The sequence below is a fragment of the Bemisia tabaci genome, chromosome 8 (assembly GCF_918797505.1).
Source record: "Bemisia tabaci chromosome 8, PGI_BMITA_v3".
Taxonomy (NCBI): Eukaryota; Metazoa; Arthropoda; class Insecta; order Hemiptera; family Aleyrodidae; genus Bemisia; species Bemisia tabaci.
The window spans coordinates 6,991,359-7,013,913 of record NC_092800.1 but is presented as its reverse complement, the minus strand read 5'-3'; the positions used below and the strand labels follow the sequence as shown (position 1 = coordinate 7,013,913).

General features: G+C 38.5%; 1 protein-coding gene across 3 annotated transcripts in view; it reads left to right on the top strand.

Annotated features, from left to right (window-relative positions):
- Nucleotides 1–1,006: 1,006 nt before the first annotated feature.
- LOC109040925 (sodium-coupled monocarboxylate transporter 1) overlaps nucleotides 1,007–22,555 on the top strand; it is a 49,776-nt gene continuing 28,227 nt past the window's right edge. Inside the window, exon 1 of one of the 3 annotated variants that reach the window (XM_019057051.2) lies at nucleotides 1,007–2,539. In XM_019057051.2, the coding sequence (XP_018912596.1) occupies nucleotides 2,529–2,539 (11 nt within the window). In that variant the 5' untranslated portion in view covers nucleotides 1,007–2,528. Of the gene's footprint in view, nucleotides 2,540–7,192; nucleotides 7,465–13,840; nucleotides 14,060–22,555 lie in introns of those variants that run through there. The other 2 variants (XM_019057053.2, XM_019057054.2) reach the window with 2 other exon arrangements.

Below are 22,555 nucleotides of genomic sequence, written 5' to 3'. Positions count from 1 at the left end.
AAATGTGTTTTTTTACTGTAAATCATAAACTGCGTTATATGAGACCCGAACAGTTAACAACTTGACTTCAACTGAAAAAATACTGTGACGAAGTGAATCAAAATTAGGTACCGCACGGATGAAAAAAAATGTATAAGATTACTACATTCGTGATAATATATGATCCTCAGAAAATGTAATAGCCAATACAATATGTTCGTGAGTGTAAATCATGCTCATACTTAGGTACATTAACCAGTCGTGAGACAATCACTGTTGGAAACTAGTTACTAGATCCCTGAATGTGGATGATTCTTGGAAATTGTTCACATTATTTTTCATCCGTGCACTGCAGTTTTAACGAGAATAATCTTTTAGAGTCAATCGGTTTAAAAATTATGATTGTTAATAGTTTTCATATAAGTACCGTTGTATGTAATTTTTTATGTAAGTTTTTTGTAGATAATTGTTGATCTTAAAATACAGCTTTTATTACAAGCTATCGTCTTGGATCTCCAGTATTAATTTATCCTGTGCAAACTATTATTATGAGAAAATAGTTTTTGATCGTTGGGAAAAATATTGGGTGGTCCTTAGTGAGTAACACTCCATTGATTTAAATAAATTACGTAGAATATAGAATTAAGAATATACGAATATAGAATGGTTTAGAATGTCCTGATTTTACCATGGATATATTTTGAAGCAAAACCACGAGAACTTATGGGGTGGCTCTAACTCTTAAATCATTTTTAACAATGCACCAAGAATGATATGAACGTATTTATGCTAAAAGGAACTATGTTACACGCAAATCCTTTGCACATAGTCGCTACGTAGTTCCAACGTATTTATGCTAAAAGGAACTATGGTACACGCAAATCCTATGCACATAGTTCCTTTTAGCATAAATACGTCCATATCTGAATTATCCAGCCGAGGATGGGTCGATTTTTTCACAAAATAATAATAATCGTAATTAGATGGACTAGAAAAGAATCAGTAGTTTGCGCTGTTAATTATTTTCATTTTATTATTTTTTTTATTCAGTGTCTCGGCAAGCCAGCTTAATGAGCGGAGGAGATGCGAACTTGGGCCTCCAATACCAAAGACATTAGGATATAGCTTGCATGCAACAAGCAGGTCGAAGAGGCACAAACTGTTTAAAAACTGCATTTGAATCATACGCAAATTCACAAAAATTCCTTATGGAAACTTACGTCGAAAGTGATTTCATTGCACAGGCATTAGGCATCATGCACCTAAGGGTGAGGATGTTCGTGAAAAAATTACGCGAAGAAATCTGGCGTGAAATATTGCATCATTCCGCCGCACAAAGTCTGGAACTTGCCCAACTGTACGATTTTGAACGATTGCAGTTTATTCATACAAATATGGCCACCTTCATTTAACACCGCAAGCAAAATTAAATTCCCGTGTACGTCTGAATATTTGATCAAAAGAATAACCACGATTCGACTGAGTGGCATTTAAGGTTTCATCCTTGTCATGTGGATACCACTATAGTGGCTCGGGGGTGTTCGTTTTGCCTACATTGTCTTTTGAAGGAGAATCTATGGTAGGCGAATGCACCGCATCCTTAATTAGGAATTTAGAATTTGCTTACAGTGCTTGCCTACTTTCGGCATAGAGTAACCATCATTGAGTATATGGGATTCACTGGGACACAAACTCCACTACTGAAATATTAGCAATACTGTTTCGGAAAACTGATTATGCGACAAGGAAGTTCCTTTATGTACAATGACCAAAACAAATTAAGTTGAGAGCTACAATTATCATGAACTTCATAAATTCCGATTCTAAACGTATTTTTTTTTTTGCCTGAATAGCTGTAGGGTTATTAACAATGTTCTTCCCCTAAGGAGGAAAAATTGTTTTACAAAAAAATGTCCATTTCTTCAATTACTGGAGCCTGTTTTGAATATTCTGAAAAGCGGAAGACGCTTAGAAAAAAAGACAAAAAGAAAAAAGGGAAAAGTAGGTGAATTTGAAGAAAACCTTGTTTCAGAGGAGTTTTTCCCAAAAATCGACGGAAAAACTTAATTATTTATTTTCAAAACTTGCCTTCTAGAAATTTTGAAATATTGCTTATTACTCTCATTCACCGGAGGCCTAAATAATTAAGATGCGTGTTTTACTTGTTTACAAAAGGTTTTCTATACATTTGACGTATTCTGTGCACATTGCTGATTATAAATATACTCACGTTTTCGTCCCGATTGCCTCTTGTTATCTCCAAAATAATTGTCAGCTATGCAGTTTGAATGTTTTTGCATTATCTTTCAGCCTTTTTCCTGATCGCATAGCCACAATATCGCGGAACCGAACCCACTAGTGATAACTCTCTCGTCAAACAATGAATTTCCTAATTGGAATGTGATTATTTGGTGAATTTAAGTTATTTTTTAATGCGTGGCTTAGTTAAATCAGAGATGAGACCGTGCTCTAGGATAAAAGAGGGCCTGAAAATGACATGAAAAAATTCTAGTGCGACCCTCAAAGACCTGGATATAACAAAAGCAACTATGGCGAAAACGTGAGTATTCAATACTTCATTGTTATCCATCTACATTTGACTGTATGACCTGTTAATGTACCCTCATACATTTATTCTAAAATACATGAAATGCGTCAGTAGCGATAGGCTTTCAAGAAATTTTCAGTTTTTTGTATGGAATTATAAGATATTTAAATCAGCGCGATAATTGAGAGGGGTGTCCTTGATGGGTGTAGAAACATTCAAACATTGAGTGGTCAAACCCCCAGTGAGAAAATAAAAATGTGAGTATATGAAGGGAGGGTAAAATCTTATTAAAGGTAGCAACAAAAAATTTGATGGGGGTGCACAATGCAAGTTGTCATACGGTTAAACCGTCTGACTGCATTCTATGAGTCAAAACAATATTGTTTTCTTATACATTTTCCCCCGGAAGTGCCACTGCACTTGGGGTCGCGGCCCCCAAATTTTCGGGGAAATTATCGTTTTATCAGATTTTCGGTGACGGCTACGGCTCAAAATTCAAGAAAAATAGATAATCCCCTGAATTTTACCGTTGACTTTATCTATGACCTCATGAATAGCAGCATCTCAAGTTACGGAGAGCTTTTGAGACGTCTCAGAGGAAAAAGAAGATACTTTTCCGAAAATATTGTGGGGACCGTAGCTCCATCTTAGAGTACAGTTGGTAAAAAATTCAAGAGGAGGACAAATCATATTTTGACAGACGGAAGACGTCCTGCAGCCTGGCCAGTTAATCCTCGGCCATTCGGATTATTGTCAACACAGTTTTCGCATGTAGTAATTGAATGAAACCTGTTGGAGCCACCAAGAGTAAAATTAAATGAAATGCACAACTGTTAGGTTCAGATGCCGATAGCCGCAAAATAAAACATGTTTCATTATTCTCAAATTTTACATGTTCAGTTGAAAGTCAGCGCTGACAGTCACGGGACAACTTCTCTAGATTGCCATCACAAAAATATATAAGGCTATTTCTGCTCCGCTGAGTCTATGAATTTTTAGTTGGTTTTCGTTCCACTGTCAAAAATTTCGACTCGAAGCGGCCGTAAACTGTGCACAATAACCCCACAGTTTGTTCCGTTTGCGGCAAACACCGAATAATTTTGGACGTGTACCAAACGGCAGTTGAACCGTCTCCAAGAATGAGTGAGCGACTGACTTTCCCGCGTGTCGTAGCGTCGGCTATGACTCAATTGATAAGCTGTGTTTGTTGATGTTTATCAATAGGTCATCATTTCACGTGACCCATTGTATCATGTAATTGTCTCTCACTGCAGCGGTAAGACCCTACCTTTTCTCGTATTAGGGCTTTAATATTCTTTATTCTGAAACCAAATCTGGCTACTCTGTTTCCTTATCTATGAATCATTTTCTGTTTAATATGACAAAATAACTATTTTGTCTTTTTACTTCCTGACCGCTTGTCTACCTTTTATCTACCACCTATCTCAGGGTGCTCAGATGCCAAAATTATTCCTCCTTTTTATTATGGTAGGTACGTATTTTTTTCTCGATGACAGAGTGGCTTATTTCAGAGTGTATACAGACGTACGATAGGGCCATTGAGACCCTCAAGACTCACAAAAATGTAGATAAAAGAATTAATGAGAGGAGATTGTTGCTAATTATAGACTATTACCACTTATTGCAGTTTTTGCCGAAGTTGCTCTAATATAGATTTGCTGAAGAATTTTTTTGGATAAAATGTGCAAAATTTATTTAGAAACGAGAAAAAACGTCAAGTACGTGCAATTAGAGTAAAATTTACGCTGCTACAAGCTAAGTAGAGCAGCCATTTTGATCATACTAAATTTTTTGCAAAAAATGTTGCCATTTTTTTGGGTCCCACAGACAGCCCCATGAAGCCTGAGCTAGCCAAGCCAATCAAAATTGGACCAGCTCCATACTCTGATTGAAGGTACCTAACAACTAAAATGACATCAACGCTTCGTTCAATCCATCATCTGATTGGACTAATGGTCAGCGCGTCTGGCTCTAGGTCATAGGCTCCTGATTTCAAATCCCAGTCGCGGCATCTTTTCACAGAATTCACAAGTGGATCTGCAGATTCCAATCGGTCTTAATTCCTGCAGCTTTGAAAAATTAGAGCATGGATGTATACTAACCTCTTAACCCGATGTTCTTTCGAGATCCCAAAACCCTCCAAGTATCCTTAAATACACACATAATAGTCGCTTCTACGGCGCCCTCTGGCGACCTGCGACGCCTAATCGCCACAGCACCCGGTTCTCTCACAACCCTTCAGGGAGTTGGCACTCCTTCATTTCATTTAAAACCCCCTGTCGCCACGCTTTCACTGGGCTTCCTCTTCGTCTCCCAGGAGAAACCTAATCAAGCATTTTTTTTTTTTCAGCAGCCTTTCTTCCGTCATCCTATTAATATGACCGTACCAGACATAAGCTGTTTGATCGTGACGTAGAACACGACGTCATTTTTTACTCCCATGATCTGAAGCACTCAATCATTTCGGACCCGACCTCTCCCAGAAATCCCTGCGGACCTCCTCCAGAAATCAATTTTCACTGCTCTTGGCATATCCTGTATCCGTTCCTAAAGCTACCAAACTTCGCATATCTGTACGTTAAAATGCTTTAAACTACAGCGTTGTAGATTCCCCTCTTGTTATGTTTGGAAGTTCGCTGATCCCTGTGGATTCCATTCAATATTGCAATAGCTTACCTTGCTAGGTTGTTTCTCTCCTTAATGGATTGATCCTTCCATGATAGAATGTCTAATTTAACCTTCAATGTTGCCATTTTGGGAGAAACTGAATTTTTGGCAGCCATCCGACAACAAGGGTCTGTTTGATTGACTTGGTGCCGCCAATGGCTTACCTTAAATCGCGATATCTTGGCGGGCACGGGTTTTGACTCCACGGCGCACGGTGGATCGAGTCAATTTCAGAGTTCGGACATGAAATTTTTGACTAAAGCTGCAAATTTTGATGTTTATTTCGTCGCATTTTAAATTTCAGGGGTGCTTATAGCAGAGAATTTCACGAGGAAACCGATGGAACAATTTTTAGAACCTCAAAATTTTGTATAAACGGAGTTATGAGGCGTTTAAAGTGTCCACATTTTGTCCGACCTCTCATATTGAATTGCTTCACTGTGCGGCGACGCGACGCCGCAGACCTTTGGAGCGGAGGCACCTGAGATAAACTCCACCAAAAAACGACGGCTGTATCAGGGCTGTTGCCAATCCGAGCCCGTGGCGCCTATCTTGGTCCATGCAACAATACCCAAAAATGACTCATTTGGTGGCATTGTAGGGACCAGTTTGTTTGTATTTTGAGTGCACCTTGGTCTCGGAGCCGATCCTTACACCCCCTTCCCCTCGGTATTGATGCGAGGGTTGCCGCTTTGACGTCCACAGTCCTAATGTCTAAATTAGAATTATTTCACCATACTTTTTCCAGTATCGATGAGTTGGGTTGAAAAAGGCACATTTCTAATGGCGTCAATGCAAATCTGCCGTCCTGCAGTCTTTCCGTCTGAGGGCCTATTCACCCACGACTTTTTAACGCGGTTTTTTTTAACCTACAAGCGTTTCCATCAACGTTGCAAGTTACAAAATTAGAATTAAACTCCGCTCTCGCAGTCATGCTTGAATAACTGGAGACTAGAATTAGAAATCAAGTTCGCCTTCAACTCGATGGATACAATTTGTGCGGCTCAGGAGTTGAATAGTTGTATCACAAATCTTCGTTCAGCATGATGTCCAGGGAGGAGTGACTTTTTGCACCTCACAGCTGGCACGCTCCGCACCAAACCATACTTCTTTTACTGCCGCGTGCTAAGGAAGAACGCAGTGTGAACATTCGAGAGATGCCAAATTTCCCTCGATAAAATATGTATATTTTGGACGACTTCACTGAAAAAAAAAAAAGTACGGGTGTATAGAACGTACCGTCCATTCAGCGCTCGGTGAACGAAACTCCCGGGTGCTGAAGCCGTAGCTTCGATTACTCCGGATGCTACGCCCGGAACTTTCGGCCTCTGAGCCCAGAACGCGAACGGTATGTCTATATAGCTCGTAAGTACGGCTCCACGACCGGAGTTTTTTTTTTGTGTTTCATGCACATTTTTCCTTGAAATTTTCAGATTTTTAGATTAAATTGCGCAAAAAAAACTGTCTGAGAATGTCGGAGAAAAAATCCACTTTCCCAGTAATTTCGGTGTTTATCTGCGGAAACTTGGCACCGTCTAAAGGCTCATACGGCGTTGTTCCTTAGGACGGGAGTATACCCATAGAGAAAAAAAAGGAGGTGTTTGCATCTTGAGGATTTGTACCCCACCTACGTCATCATGTTAAACAAGACGATCGTTGAGGGTTATGTTGACGCTGTAAAAACGGACCATAATGTCCGATGTTTTTTACTTAAATCAACTCTTTATATAATTTCAAGCACTTTTTATAGAATGACTTTTTCCCTTAATTACAATTTCCAAGAAAATCGACAGGATAAAAACGTCGCTGTACCCAATGACGTCATCAAAGCTATAGATACTCTATGAAAATTCCAGATGCTCGAAATGCAAACACCTCCTTTTTTTTCTCTATGGAGTATACCTGGGCCGAAAGGTGAACGTTATTCCTGTCACCGCGCGCGGCCGCTCTCCCGCTACGCGGTGTCCCGTCCCGCTCGGGTTTTCAGTCGCGCCCGTGCGTCACCCGCGCAGCCAGTCTCTCAGTTCGGATCCCGAATTCGGTGCAATCTCGAGAGGAGTGTCGTCACTCCAAGTTCACGCCATCGCGGCTAGGTTATGAAGGGGTATTTTGAGGACTAAGCCCCCACAAGTGCCATTTAAATCGAGAGCTCGTGCCGGCCGCCCGATTTTTCCCAGTGTTCTCTGTGCTTTGTTTACGTTCGAGGATTCCTCCCTTGTTCCGCCCAAAGAGGAGTTCCTATGATTTTGGTGAGTTGGTGTTGGATTTTCTCGATACGCGATTTTCCATTTCTTGGATAGGCGAAAAAAACAACTTAGTACTCACTGGAAAAAAAACGCACATTGGATCTAGAGTCCAGACTCTTGAAAACATTGACAAGAAAAAATACTCTTGATTCAATCAGATTTAAGCTTAAATCAAAAGGAAATCCGCTCAAATTAAGAGGCTTGGTTCTTGATTTAGGCTTAAATCTGATTGAATCAAGAGTACTTTTTCCTGTCGATGTTTTTAAGAGTCTGGACTCTAGATCCAATGTGTTTTTTTTTTCCAGTGCTGAGCCCGAACGCTACAGGAAAAATAGCGAGCCCTCCAGCTTGTATGGCAGGCCCCTAAAGCTGTAGGGCTCAGCGCTGTCGCGCTAGTCGTTGTCTTCAATTTTGGGGATCAGCGTTAAGTTGTTTTCTCCGTGTAGCCAATACATGGTTATTGGTTTCGAGGTTATAAAACATGTGGTTGCAGGAATACACGGCGCCCATGGGGAAAACCTGGAAACAGCTATTTTTGATACTTCAAAGTTTTGACACGGGAGGAATGTCACATGCAAGCTTCAAGTCGAAAGGCCCTATTCAAGAAACATTTTTCAACCGATAAATAGGAATATTTTGAAATTTGGTTACGATTTTTGGCTAAAAAATCGTTAAGATCATCAAAATTTAACTAATTAACCTCAATCTGATCGCAACATCATATCTTTGATATCTCGTTCGATTAAATCAAAAATTTGTCTTGTGCCACTGGTTTTCTCTGAAATCATCTCCCAAGCTCAAACAAAGCTCTCAAAGTGAGGCCAAAATGGAGGGGATAACCCACCTTACCCTGAGAGTCCACCTCTAGATCAAATCAAACTGCTCTCAATGCAAAGATAGGGAGCAAATACATTAGCAGGATTGCCACTTTATTTGGGGACTTTAAAACTGAAAACACGGCAGCCCTGTCAATGTATTTGCTACCTATCTTTGCATGGAGAGTTGGCTTGATGTAGACGTGGACTCTCAGGGTAGGATGGGATATCCCCTCCATTTTGGCCTCAGCTTGAGAGCTTTTTTTGAGCTTGGGAGATGATTTCAGAGAAAACCAGTGGCACCATCGTGTTTTTCGCGAACTTTTACATCAGAATCAATGGTCAAATCGCAAATCCCTCACACATGCAACATCTCCATTCTTGATATCTTTGAGATAGTCCTTTGAAAAAAATGTCTGCATCCAAAGTATAGATGAAGCGACGACACTCGGATTCCTCGACAGCACAGAACACTGTACACCATCTTAAACTCTACGTTAACGTTGCAAAATTTCCCTTGCAAATTTCATTTTTACCGAGAGATTGTTGAGCATATATGACAGAAAATTTCACTGAATTTTCTTCTAATTACACTCCAAAATCAGCAACATTTTTAACAGAAATGCACTGCAGAAAAAATGATTTCTTGGGTCGATTTTGCAACCCTAGGATAAAATTATCTTCCTTCGTGTAGGAAATGATGAAAAGTTTCATTATCGTAGGCTACTTTTCGTAGAGTATGGATCGCAGGACACGGTGTTTATATTATTGTCTGTGCAGAGAATGCCTAGCCTTAGTTCAGGAGTCAGATTCACATCAGACTGATCGTTTCGATATAGTAGTCTGACGTTATTATTTTGAAGTCGGAGTGCTCGAAAGTGGTACCTTATTAATGTAAAACTGATTAACGAAACTGATTAAATCCGATCAGTCCATGACACCAGACTGACTCAAAGTCACCAGGAAGAGGACTTTCAGACATTCCATATCGTTCTTCAGATGGTGACCACTTTCATATTCAAAAGTGTAGAACGTATCTTTCATCGAGGTAAAATCCAGTTACCACGGTTGGAAGTACGTCAGCAAAAGAACGTTTTAAATACATTATGCTCCAGTTGATTACTATCATCGCGTTGTTCTTAAAACGAGTAGAATGTAAGCTACTAAAGCTAGTAAAAATGCCCAATGCAAGAGAATTTTAAATGACATTTGTGGAGAGAATTGACATGGATTGATGATCATTTTGAGCATAAATAGTTTTAAAATAGCACATGTAAAAAATGATACGCCATGAGATCTCGATTAAAAGTCTCACAACCCCAGTCTAAACGCCTTCGTGACGAATAGGCTCACTGTAATTTTTCAACTATAAACTTGTTTTTCTTCGAGTCACGAAAATGTCACAAAGCATTATTTTGCATTGAGTCGCGGCCGTTTATATTTATAAAAAAACGGATTGTGAAAATCATCTCGAACCACCGTAAGATACTGCCCTGCTAAGAAAGAATGCCGTATGAGCCTTAAGACGTTGCCATATTTCTCTCGATAAAGGACAAATTATCTAAAAAAATTATGAATATTTTTTTTAAAATTTCTCAGAAAAGTTCCATTCGAAATTTAATCTGAAATATCTAAGAATTGCAAGGAAAAATATGCATAACTTTCTTCAAAAATTAATATTTTATAGTTGAAGATTTGGCAACGTCTGCGGGGTCATATGTCGTTTCTCCATGGCAGGGCAGAATAATCCATTGCATCTCGTGAATATTTATGTATATATTTTAGGGCGTTACCCTGCGGAGGAGAGATATGCACATATTATTTCTTTTCTCCTTTTCGTCCTCGATACTATATGTATTATATTTTTTTATCTTTTGCGCGTCGAATTTGGCAATAAATACAATTCGAAAAATATTTCCGCTCAATGGAACGGTTGAACTGTTGGAATGATTGAATCAAATTCGGATCAAAAACTTCCGATCCATCCAGTTTGCTCACAGCAAACATTACAACATAGGACTCAAGGTTTGCGCAAATGAAATGAACTCGCACAGGCGCAGGCGTGAATTACCCTCCGTTCATTTTTGATCATGAATCACAGAGGTTCGAACTACAATGTAAACAAACAGGTGAATTGTAAAAACAATTGACGCAAAAAGGAGGCAGCATCACATATGGTCCCAGGAAAGATCAGCTGAGAGATTTTGAGCAGTTTGCTGGTCTCGTTCGATGAATTCAATTGCTCTCAAATTAAAAGTAAAAACCCTTATCAATTAATTCTCCAGAAGTAATAAAAAATTAGATACACTCTAATGCTTGAACTGATAATTGGGAGCATTATGAGACGCAGCGCAAAAAATAGAATTCAGTAGAAAAGACTGGAAAGATTCAGCTTTCTTTGATATGAGTTAGGTCATAATTCAATAAATTGCTTAATTTCACGTTCAAGGTAATTACACGAGGCTACTAAAAGAGTGGGCATGTTTAAAAATGTGCAAGAAATAGATCGGAATATTCCAAAAATTTGGTATAAACGCGGGAAAAAACCTAAAAATAGGAGGGATTAAATCCAGATGTAGCCATTTGATTTGATGTCTCATCAAGCTCGAATTAATTTTTCCTTCTCTTCTCAAAAAGGATAGACAATTTTTAGTGGATACACCAACACCATGTACTAACTTCCGCAGTGCGATCGAAACCTTGATTAAAATAGTGCGCTGAAAACAGAAGATTGCGGCATTTAAGAGCGTTTAATGTGCCTTAGCTGTGGTTTTTTTTTCCTTTCCACGGAAAAAAAGAGCATTAGGGTGCTGGAAAATATGGACAGTTTCAATTTATTGTGGTAATACCCTAAGTAATTGTAGTAACACCCCAATAAATTAGATTACTAACCCAAATCATGCGGCACTACCTACTTGAGTTGAGGTACCACCAAAATTAATTTGGAAAGGTCCATATCGTCCAGCAATTTGGAGTTGTACTCCAATTTTAGAGGATAACCCCTGACACTTTTTTCCGTGTCTGAAAAGAGGTACATGTTAAGATTTTCGTACAATAAAGTGGACCCAAGGTTTTTTTATCGACCGAACCACATAATAAATGGAATTTTTTATTTCAATCGCATCTTGAAGTCCACGCATAGTGCGGACATGTTGAAGCATCGCAACCCGCATTTCACGTGTCCGAGAGACGGGAAAAGTTCCGCGACAAGGAAATTTTCAAAAATTAACACTATTTCGAGTGCTCTATTGTGTGTTGAGTGTTTTTTCAAGAGAGTAATCACCTCGCCTCTCATGTTTTGACATTAACGAGCCTTGGGAAAGAGGAATTTTCCGATGGATTATCACGGTGTGCCTTTAATCCGACCTGAGATCCTCGAGTTTTGGGACATGTTTTCCAACTTGAGATTTTCGCTATTGTTCGGCACGCGTCATGTTGTCCACATGATTGAGCGTTGGGTATCAGGCAGACAGGACACCGCGATCTTGTAAATCCTCTTAACGAAAATAACTATCGATGAAGAATCGAGAGATATCGGAGATCAAGGAGTTGAGCGACATTTTTTCAATTCGAGCGATACGTATTTATATAGTTAAAAAATTGGATGGAAGCTCTCAACACATAGGTATATTGATTCGGAATAACGTTAACAGAAACGTACTATGTTTGAACCGAGCAAAACGGGCCTGAAGTTTTATTCTTCTGTGATACTTAATTTTAAGAGCAATGTTTAACGACTGAATATTTTCAAGAGACTCCGAGTTTTTTATGGAAGCTAGAAAATGTACGACTTGTTGAATTCAAAACCACTCTCAGCTCATTTCCCCCCAAAATAGGACTTGGAGCGTTTTACATAAATTTAGTCCTATTTAAGCTTGAGCTTTCGAATTCCATTTTGTTCAAAGGAAAGTCATGTGGAGGACACAAAAACACTCTGACAGACCATTTTTCACCCTGAGACGAGTCTTACATGAAATGAGTGATAATTCGATTATTTTCTTAATTTCACTTTCACTCAAAATAACCTTTAGTTTGGAGTCATTTTATTTAAGCAAGTGACGAATTCTACGTTTAAATCTTACAATAAGTTGTTGTTTCTATGACTAAGTCAGAATTCGATCCAGTGTAGACATAAGCAGATTAGCAAATATGAAAGGATCTGAATGTAAATATAGTCCAGGCCAATGAATCAGCATTTGTCCAAGTTTGACTCCCTGATCATTGGAAATGAGTCAGGGAATCGACAAAATGTTGCTGATTTTTTTACTCATCAATGACATTCAAGCATAGGGAGAGAGAAGCCTAGCGTATAACCCTTACCCCATCCTGATCATTTGAGTGACAAAAACAGGACCAACCTAAAAATATTATCTGATGGTACTGACTGTATTGTGTATTGAAAAATAAAATTCATAAATAAATATGTAATTTAAAAGAAATAATGAGTTTTTTAGACAGCTGACTGTAGTTTGGCTCGATACAGAAAAAAAATGCTTGGTTTCCATAAATTGTTGTACTATCTCAATAATTTGTTGGATGATATGGGTATTTCCAATTAATTGTGGTACAACTCAGTCTGAGGTAGTACCGCTACATTTGGGTTAGTATAACCTAGGATAGCGTGGGGTACTACCAGAATAAATATAGGAAATGTCCCCATCATCCAACAGCCTCTACCTCTCTTCCCGCGTCTGATTCAATTTATCTGCTTTAGGTCGGAAGATATTTTTACATGATTATTCACACCTACTCTCCTCACGAATACCTCTGGGTTGGATAATCGAAATGATGTAACTTAGATTAGTTATTGCGATTCTAAAAAATGTCAAGCTGATTGACTTCATTGAGGTTGCACGTTTTGAAGGAAAGCGTGACTTCTGAGTCAAGAGTGGACCCTACTTTACAGGGGTCCTTCAATCTGGCTGAGACTTTTAATTTTGTCCTCACTTGATCAGATTTCAACGTACTTGAAATTATAGTTAAAGGCTCTGTAGATTAGCAGCTGTTTAACCTTGAGAGAGACATTGAGTAGACAGGTAGACGGTGAAAAGTGAAGTGTAAAGTAAGTGCGTCAAAAAGAAGAGGAAAGTAATTAAGAAAACCCCCGAATTTTCTTTATCATTGCGTTATTAATCATAAAACTTATTTTTAACACTCTTCAAGTGTTGCAAATTCCTCTTTCCTCAATGCGCAGTATCAAAAAATGTCATCCGCACTTTACTTGCTTGACACTCAGACTTCGTTTGATAAGGAATACACATGTGTAACTTGGGTGCTTGGGTGCCAATTTTCAGAAAATTGAAAATTTCAGTTAGGAATTTTTATGAAAGTAGCAAAAACTCCCACTCAAAAACACACTATACCTACATCTAATTCTCTTTAGTCTGATATCTTAAAGTGTTTTTCACTCCTTGTCTTATCGGTTGCTTAACGATCTCAAAAACAAGAGAGCTCTTGAACTCAAGTGCAAAATTAAAGAAATCGTTCAATTTCTAAAAGGAAAAACACAAACATACCAAAGAAAGTTCAAGTGTTTGGCACATCGGCGCATTGGCTCTGTCTCCTTTCAACTTTCTCAGTCATTGTAACCCTGAGAGCACACTAAGCTCTCACCTATATACCTACTTTTTAGACTCCTCCGAAAAAGTGTAGTAAACGATCTTCAGAAATTATCGATTGCTTTTAAATGATAACGACTAAATTTTCATTCCGACTGAGGACTCGTCGGGATTAGAGGCTTTACTTCGTGCACTGAGTCTGTCTGAGCTACGGCTGTTACATCGGTAAGTCAAAGTCAGTTCATAGAGGAAGTAGTTGACCGATTTTCCACAGCATTATTCTGAAAATGTTGGCTAATTCATGAGAAAGTATTTTATCCTTCTTAGCTTTTAGTATTGTGATCAATTAATTATTTGGTTTTTTAAAAAAAATTAATTTTAAGACCACTTTATAATTATGCTCATGGTTCAGCACGTGTTTGTGAGCCTATTCAGGCTTATACTTTTGACAGTAAGTTGGAAATGTTTCGCCCACTTGCGTCAAAAATCAGCATAAAGCTCAAAATCTCAATACAGAGAGAAAAAGCTCATTCGAGAGCAATTTTCCCCTCCTTATATTTTTAGAATCTTTCACATTTCCCCTCTAATTTAGATAATTTTCACCTAAATTTCGAACTGAATCGATTTTGTCGGAAATCGCGATCTAAAAGAGAAAGAACCATTTTACTAAATTTTTTCTGCAGATATACTTAATCTCCCAGAATTACTGCAATATGAGCGTACAGATCAACCGAAACCACCACGAAGACAGAGAAAGCAGGCGCATATTAGATGGCTATACAGGAACATATCGAGAGAAGCTGATACAGCATAAGATGAATGTTTTTCCGGAGAATGTCGGCGGGTTGATTGTTGAAATTGATTGACAAAGCTATAGACAAAGGAGACAAAAGGTATTTGGAGAGATCCTGATGGTGGAAGCGGGTAGTTGCAATGGACACAGGAGGCAGGTAATAGACTAACTAAAAGCAACTCACGAGAGACCCTATAGTTATAGTCCATCATTTACTGCTTAGTCTATAAAAACCACCCATTTCAACCGATAGGATCGCTGCATACTCCCTATGTCTTCTTCATCTATCGTTTTGTCTATCAGCTTCAATAATCAGCCAGCAACTCCAGCGTAAGGCAAGATAAGATCGAAGTAATGCATCAGTCCTCAGATAATTTACTAATATATCAACATTCTATACTAATTTTTGGCTAAATGAGACCCGGACATCGTCGCTGAAGTTAGGCGATTAAACGATGAATCGATAAACATTTATTTTAATTGTCTCTATCCTTAAAAATAGGGCCTTTAATCGATTGATTGGTTCCGCAACCAAATCGATTATCGATCTATCTGGGTGGCGCGACTGGGAAGAGGGGTGAGAACCGATCCTGCCATGCTAAGGAAAAATGCCGTATGAACATTCGAGAGTTGCCAAATTTCCTCGAAAAAAAAAACATGTATTTAAAAGGAATGTTTAGCATAATTTTCCTTAACATTTTCAGATATTTTAGATTTAATTGAGAACAAAATTATCTGAAAAATTCGGGGAAAATATTCCCAATTTTTTCGGTAATTTGACTTTTACCGGAGGACATATGGCAACATCTGATGGCTCATACGGCGGTTTTCTTTAGCACCTCAGGAATCAGGATTGACCCGGCGTGGACTTCCCGATTGTTCGAGGGGCGCCATCAGCGCCTGGCGCCTCTGACTGCTTTTTGGATCTGAAGGTCGCCGCCTTTGCCTCCTAGCGCCGAGAGATGACTATCAGCCTTTCGAGGCACGAAACACAATGATTCGAGAGAGAGAAAGATACGCGGTCATCCCTTACGCTACAGAAAATGAGACGACTCATTATGCTCGTGCAGCAATTAAAAGGAAATCAGATTTAAAAAGGCAATAGAGATACACTGGTTAATATGCGGTGGGAAAATCTTATACTGATCCTCAGGCAGGCTTTTACCGTCTGCTATAACTGAGGAGCCGACCCTTGTAAGGGATACTCTATGTGTGTGTGGGGAGACCCTGTGCTATAATAAGGACGGTGCCGGAGATTTGGTTCGGAGGGTTTCTCTGGACGCATTTATGCAAAAGAGATTTGACATAGCATAGCTTAACAATTTCCATTTCAACTAGTTTTTTTTTAAAAAAAAAAAAAAATTAGAGCATCAATTAATTTGTTATTGCCATTGAAATTAATTGAGATACTATTTTCTTGGAACATTTCTCGCTTTATTCCCGCACACGATTTTTTTAAAAGTTATTAAAATCTGCCTTCATGTCTACTTTTTTTGAATATACTAGCATCATCACCAGTGTCAGTCAATGAAATGATACGTTTATTACCTCTTTGATAAAACCTTAAACCATATCATTTTTACTTTACATTACATGACATAAGAGGGCACTTCGTGCTCTCTTAGGCCTGCGTCGAAGAAGGAACGACCAAAAAAAATGAGAGGATTTTCGTACCCGACTCTAATTTGTCCAATCTCCCTCTGGCCGGGAGCGATTGGACCAATAAGAATCGAATGATAAAATCGGCATTTATTTCGAACTTCACGCCAAGACTGAAACGAAACGGAACGAAGAGCTTTCGCTTTCTGATAGTCTGTAGCAAAGGAGCATACCTTCAATTAACTTACAATACTAACAGACCATGATTCAACATGTCCCGCTTAGCTCAATTTTCGCTAAATTTGAAATTCCCACCATTTTTCATTGACGGAAATTTCAAATTTCCTCCTCTTCCTAAGCTCTCTGGGCTACTGTTATTAAAAAAAAAACCTGGGTCCTTTTTCCAAAATTTGATTTACAGCGGACTCATCTAGGGACTATCATCGACCCATACCGGAAAAATCATGGGAAGCGGCTTAGTAGAACGCTCAAACCAATTATGACAAAAAATAAAAATTTACATTGTTTGAATTGGGGAACCCGCAACTTTACCACGTAATATAAAAAACCTGGGTCATACTTTCAAAATCTGAATATAGCGGGCTCATCTAAAGATAACTGCCTGTTGATAGCCGTAAAAATCATGAAAATCGGCCTGATAGAACGGCCTTGGAACTTATAGTCTAGAAGAAGAGATGCATAAAGGGGATTGCTTTTCATGGTCCGTGTATTTCTGTGGCATTGCAAATTTTTCGAGATTTTATGATTTTTGTTGACTAGATAGTTGAAAAAAAACACGTGTTTTCATTCGATGTAAAACACGAGTTGCATTGCAAGTAAGTCACTCGGGCTTTGACCCCGTCAAACATTCATCTAAAAATATTTTAAAAAACAGGAAAAAGCAAGAAGAAATCGTCTCACCACATTGCCACTGAACCTTCCAAAAGAAGTCTCAATTATGGCGCAATACCAAATGGATTATTCCATAAAACAGTTTGCAGAGCCCGAATACACATATGAGATTTGTTCTGCGTTGTTTGTCCCTAATTTCCTTGAAACTGAAATTAAGCTAGAGCTTTTCCATAGCCAGTAGGTCCGGCTCACTTCTGCTAAGTTATCCTCCTTGACGCAGGTCATATTGTTCCCGATTCGTTACCGTAATTCGGTACGTTTCGGTTACTGTCCTCTGTGACGTGTGATCGCGGCTTCCGCTTAACTCACTCTCATCGTAATTCGTCGTCCCTATGACGTAAGGACGTATCTCAAGTTTGCACATGAGCCCTGTAATTCATACAACGTCATGCTTTTTAAAGTTCATACGGAAATAGAGGTACGCCTTTACGTCAGAAGACTTGCTCAATACGCACGCTCTGAGCCAGTCTAGGTGCTCAGTCAGCCTTACAATGATCCCGACGAAAAGTTCTGTTTTCGTACGTACGTAAGCGGCCATTCGGGGCAAATGACCTTGACTTACTTGTTCCGTAAACCCGAGACAGGTGAATATTCTAATTATTCGGAAGACACTTTATTTGCGTATGACTTTGACATCTCAATTTGAAATATTTTGAAGGATGGACTATAAACATGTCGGAGGCACCGCCGCTTTTGGGCTGAAGAGCTATTCTGTGTATTTTACAGATGGGCAGAGAGGAGAATAAGGCTGAATAAACAGATTGAGACTCCGGAAGAATTTAATATCAACGTAGAAAAGTTTCATTTGACAGTTTGCACGGTCTACGTCTACCTGCGGTCTCGGTCAATTTAACCAAACATTTGGTCGAGCAACCAAGTCCTATTGATTGATCTCATCGAAAAGAGAGTATCGCAATCAGTCCGAATACACTGGAAAAAAAGTCTCTCGGATTCAGAGTCCAGACTCTTAAAAAATTTGACAAATATAAGAACCCATCATTCAATCGGATTTTTGCTTGAATCAAACGGAAATCTGCTTAAATTATAGGAATGTTGGCCTCAATTATTGAAGGGAAAATCCGATTGAATCAAGAGTATTATTTCTTGCAAAGATTTTAAGAGTCTGAACTCTATAGCCATAGAGACTTTTTTTGATGGAGCCTTTTTCTTTCGCCTTCTGTTCTTCTTAGCATGATAGGAAAACGCAGAGATAATTTTCTAGAAACAGAGTTGTCGTCGCACAAGCTGCATCCATCTTAAAAATGCGATAATTTTGCTACCGATGTCAAGAAAAAAAGCTGAATAAATAGAAGATAGACTCTTTATCAATAAAATATCCTTGTCCGCCAGTCGGCAAAAAACTATCAGATTATGAAAACGCATAATACTACATAAAGATGGTGCAGCGCATGCCAACAGAAAATTCTGGAAGCACGTGTGAAACGTGGGAGATAAAACGCAGGGGAAGAGAATCTCTAGCAATGTTGCGATTTCCCCCGAAAATTCTCTATTTTTAATTCATGAATGCGCTTAAAATAGCTGAATTTTCCAAGCGAATTGATGGCGCTGAGCTCCAGAGCGCCAAAACAAACGGAGCGGTCCCAGGTCGATGAATGAACTTGATCTTCGTTGGACGTGGTGTCTTTCGCTCGCTCAAATTTTTGGCGGGAAGCCAGGCACAACAGTTCAAGCGACGCCTTGCTATACAGCGGTAATGCACTTTGACATATAGGGGTTTTTAATTTGCGGGGGAGGTAGCCAACGAGTCTAGCGGTGAATGCATATTGCATAATATGCTATTTTTTCCGTCAAAATTCCTGCGTACCACGATTTTTTGGGACTGCAGTTTTTTGCACAGAGCATTCTAGATGGGGTGGTTGTAAAATTTTTCAAACAAATAAGATCTGCCACCAAAAGTTTTTACTTGTTCCATGAGTATCGATTCATTCCCACTATTCTTTTTTTAAAAATAACTTTAATCAATTATCTACCTATTTCAGTGGGGAATCCGTGTTGTGCTGCTGCGTATGAGGCAGTATGCATCTTAAATATTTTCCAAATCGTTACGCATGAAATAGAAACTTGGACGATTCCCACTTGTTGTCAGTCTATATTTCTCTGCTGATTTGGACTTTTTAACAGAAGAAAAAAAGTTGTTAGAATGAAAAACCACTCTAGTTTACATTGAATTACGATTACATTTCTTCTACTACACATGATCCATTCATAACTTATTTTATCGGAGAAGTCCTATCAAGGCATTCAGAATCTCAAAATTTCTCCTCTTATAAACTCAGAGTCAGCTGTAAGAGAAGGTGGTTCCTATTCAACTTCAAAAAGCTGCAGCGACAGCCAACGTTAAACGAGGATCATGTTATTTGTAGTTTCGGCTCTCGAGGCCCCTTCATTATCTGAGGATGCAATATTTGTTGCAACTAATCAATTGCTCGAAATTAAGCTCAGATGGTCGTCTGTATTGGCTGTCATTCCCAACATTCATTAAAATTTTCGATTCTTCCATCAAAACTTTCAGCCAACTTTGAAATACTTCCGCTATTTCAAGATAGCTGTGAGAGGGGTGAAAACTGAAAACGTTTTTTAACAATATAATTCTTTTACTTTAATTAAATGTTTAAACTTTGCTCGAAAGTAAAATCGATATTTTGGAGATAGCAGGGTCATTGAATAATATTCGGATTTGAAATTTTGATTCAGCATACTATAAAAAGATGTACTCTATTTTTTTCTGTAAATTTTAAGTCAATTAATAAACCAAAAAAGTCAAATAATAAAATTGTAAATTTCAAGTCGAATAAACTACAATAAGTACAAAATTACACGTATTTATCATCTTCAGATAAATTCAGAGATGTAAGATTTCATTTTCGTGCCTTTGAAATGACAAACTTCTCCTTTGAGTTTCCTAGTTCTTCTGGCTAAAATGCAATCTAATGCTTTGGATCGATCTGCATGATTTCTTCCCATAAAATCCAACTCAAATATTTCTAAAAATAAACCCAGTTTTACAATATTAATGCGAAAAATTGAAAGTTCCCACTCTTCAGAGCAAGTCCCGAGATTTGGAACAAAGACGTTTAAGCTTCTCAAAGCAACAAAGTTGACCGGATACTGCCGGAACTTTAAATTCTTGATATTTTACCAGCTCTGTAAACTTTTCCAGATCGATTTGCAACGATTTTGTATCATTGGCATGGCGTGCTGTGCGATGTATTGATTGGTTTTCTACGTATACCTATGGACAAAGATTGATGAACAGGATGTTCGCAACGAGCACCTTAATAATCGATTCTTTACTATAGCTGAAAATGGGGAAATATCGATTACTCATGCTTCGCCACTGGTATCATAGCAAAAGCCCTCCCGGAACTGCCGTTCGGAAAATCACCGGATCTTCCCTGTAAATATTGATCATTTCCGAGTCCCGGAACCTACGTCGCGAAATCCTGGAAAAACGTATCGGAGAAAAATCTCGGGCAAATTGAAGCGCTCTGCGGCGGCCTACTTGGTAGCGGTGAGCGCCTCAATGGACTTGTCATATCCGCGCCAGGTCATAATTAACGATCCGTTGTCTTGCGCCGTTTGCACAAAGAGTGTACTCAAGTTCAATTTCCGAGGAACGTGCCGCCTCTTAAAATCTATTATTCAAATTTTCAAGCCTCGCTGGGATGCCTAGCGTTGTCAAGTAGCGAAATGATCGCCATGTCTCGATGAATTGATGAACATGCCCATGCAACTGTGCGAAAACTTGCGGGGAAGAGCCCCCTGATCGCTCTGCGACCCAACCCTTGGTAGGAGCAATGTCCTCCATTACAGCAAATCTTGACATATCCGTGGACCACCTCAAGGATCTCATCGTTCCCCGAACGAAGGATTCCCTCCATTGTAGGACCTTGGACGGCAAGGCACATAATTGCGATTTTTGCTTTTCCGAGAAATACGTGTTTGAATTTTCGAAATTACATGGATTCGTATGGCGGAAAGAAATTTCTAACTGACTTTTTGATGCTTAAAAAATGAAATTTGGGAGCGAATTTTTCACAGAAGGTGCATTAAGCCTAGTTTTACTCGAAATCATTAATATCTCAATTTTTTCAAAAACTGCACTTATACGCCTTCTCCTCGAAGCCCCTCATTTCAAGGTTGCATAATAGACTCGGACAATTCAATATTATACGAGAATGTACCTGTGTGATTTTTGACCAAAATTAGTCTGCTTTCAGCATGAGATCACAGAGAAAATCAGTGCCATTTTCAGGAAGAATTGCCCGGGATTTTCTTGGTAAGAGTGCAATATGCGAAAGAAAATTTGGCAACATTGAAATGTAGTCGCGTTCTTTTGTAAGGAAAACGACGATCTGTGACTCCCGAGTTCAAGATAGATTTTTTGTAAAAAAAATTGATGAAATTCATTATAAAATGCATTGGAATATGCAATATAAGAATAATATTGCAGGATAAAATTATTCGATAATATTTAATAGCTGAAGTCGACGAATACAATTAACTTCCGACTGCGACGTTGCAAATATCAGTTGATGTTTTCTTTTTTTAATAGAAAACAATAGAAAAGTTCTTCTCTATATTTCCTTTAAATCTACGTCACTCATTCAAAAATTTCCACAAAAAAAATTAAAGGGATTTTTTTTTAAATATGTGTAAATAAAATATAATTGAAGATTTAAACCGTGCATCGTAGTTACGCATTTTTTTGTTTAAGCATTTTTCGCAGAATCACAAAATAAATGGGACATCCGTGCTGTCGTGGTAAGGAAAAACGCCATATGAACCGTCGTTACTTGCCAAATTTCCGTTCATTAAATACGAATTTCCGGGAAAACTCGTGAATATATTCCGTTCAATTTTTCAGAGAATTTTCTTCGTAACTAGGTATAAACTATCTGAAAATTTCAAGAGAAAATATTGCTAACTCTCCTAAAAAAGAAACATTTCATTGGAGAAAGTTTAGGTACTCTGGAATATTCATGAGGCGTTTTTCCTTAGCTTGCTCAGCATGTGAGGTGTATGATTGAAAATTTTACATTATTTTTATCGATGTAACAGTTAACTATACACTGAAAAAAAAACTGCTAAAATCAACACATGAAATAGTGAAAAAAGGTGACAACTCATCAAAATAGATTAAGAACACAGGGTTGATTTAACTAATTTGGTGATTTGTCACCGTATTTTAGCAATTTTTTTTTTTCAGTGTACTTATGGGCTTACAGCTCCATAGACTTTCGGCCTTTTTTAAACCTTATCAAATCCAGAAGACGATTTCTATTTTTAAATTTTTCCCTGAGTCAACCAAACTTGAACCAATGATTGTAGGGCCCTCAACCCCGCATTAAGAAGCACATCACGAACTACTAAACGCCGCTCTCACCGGAATAATT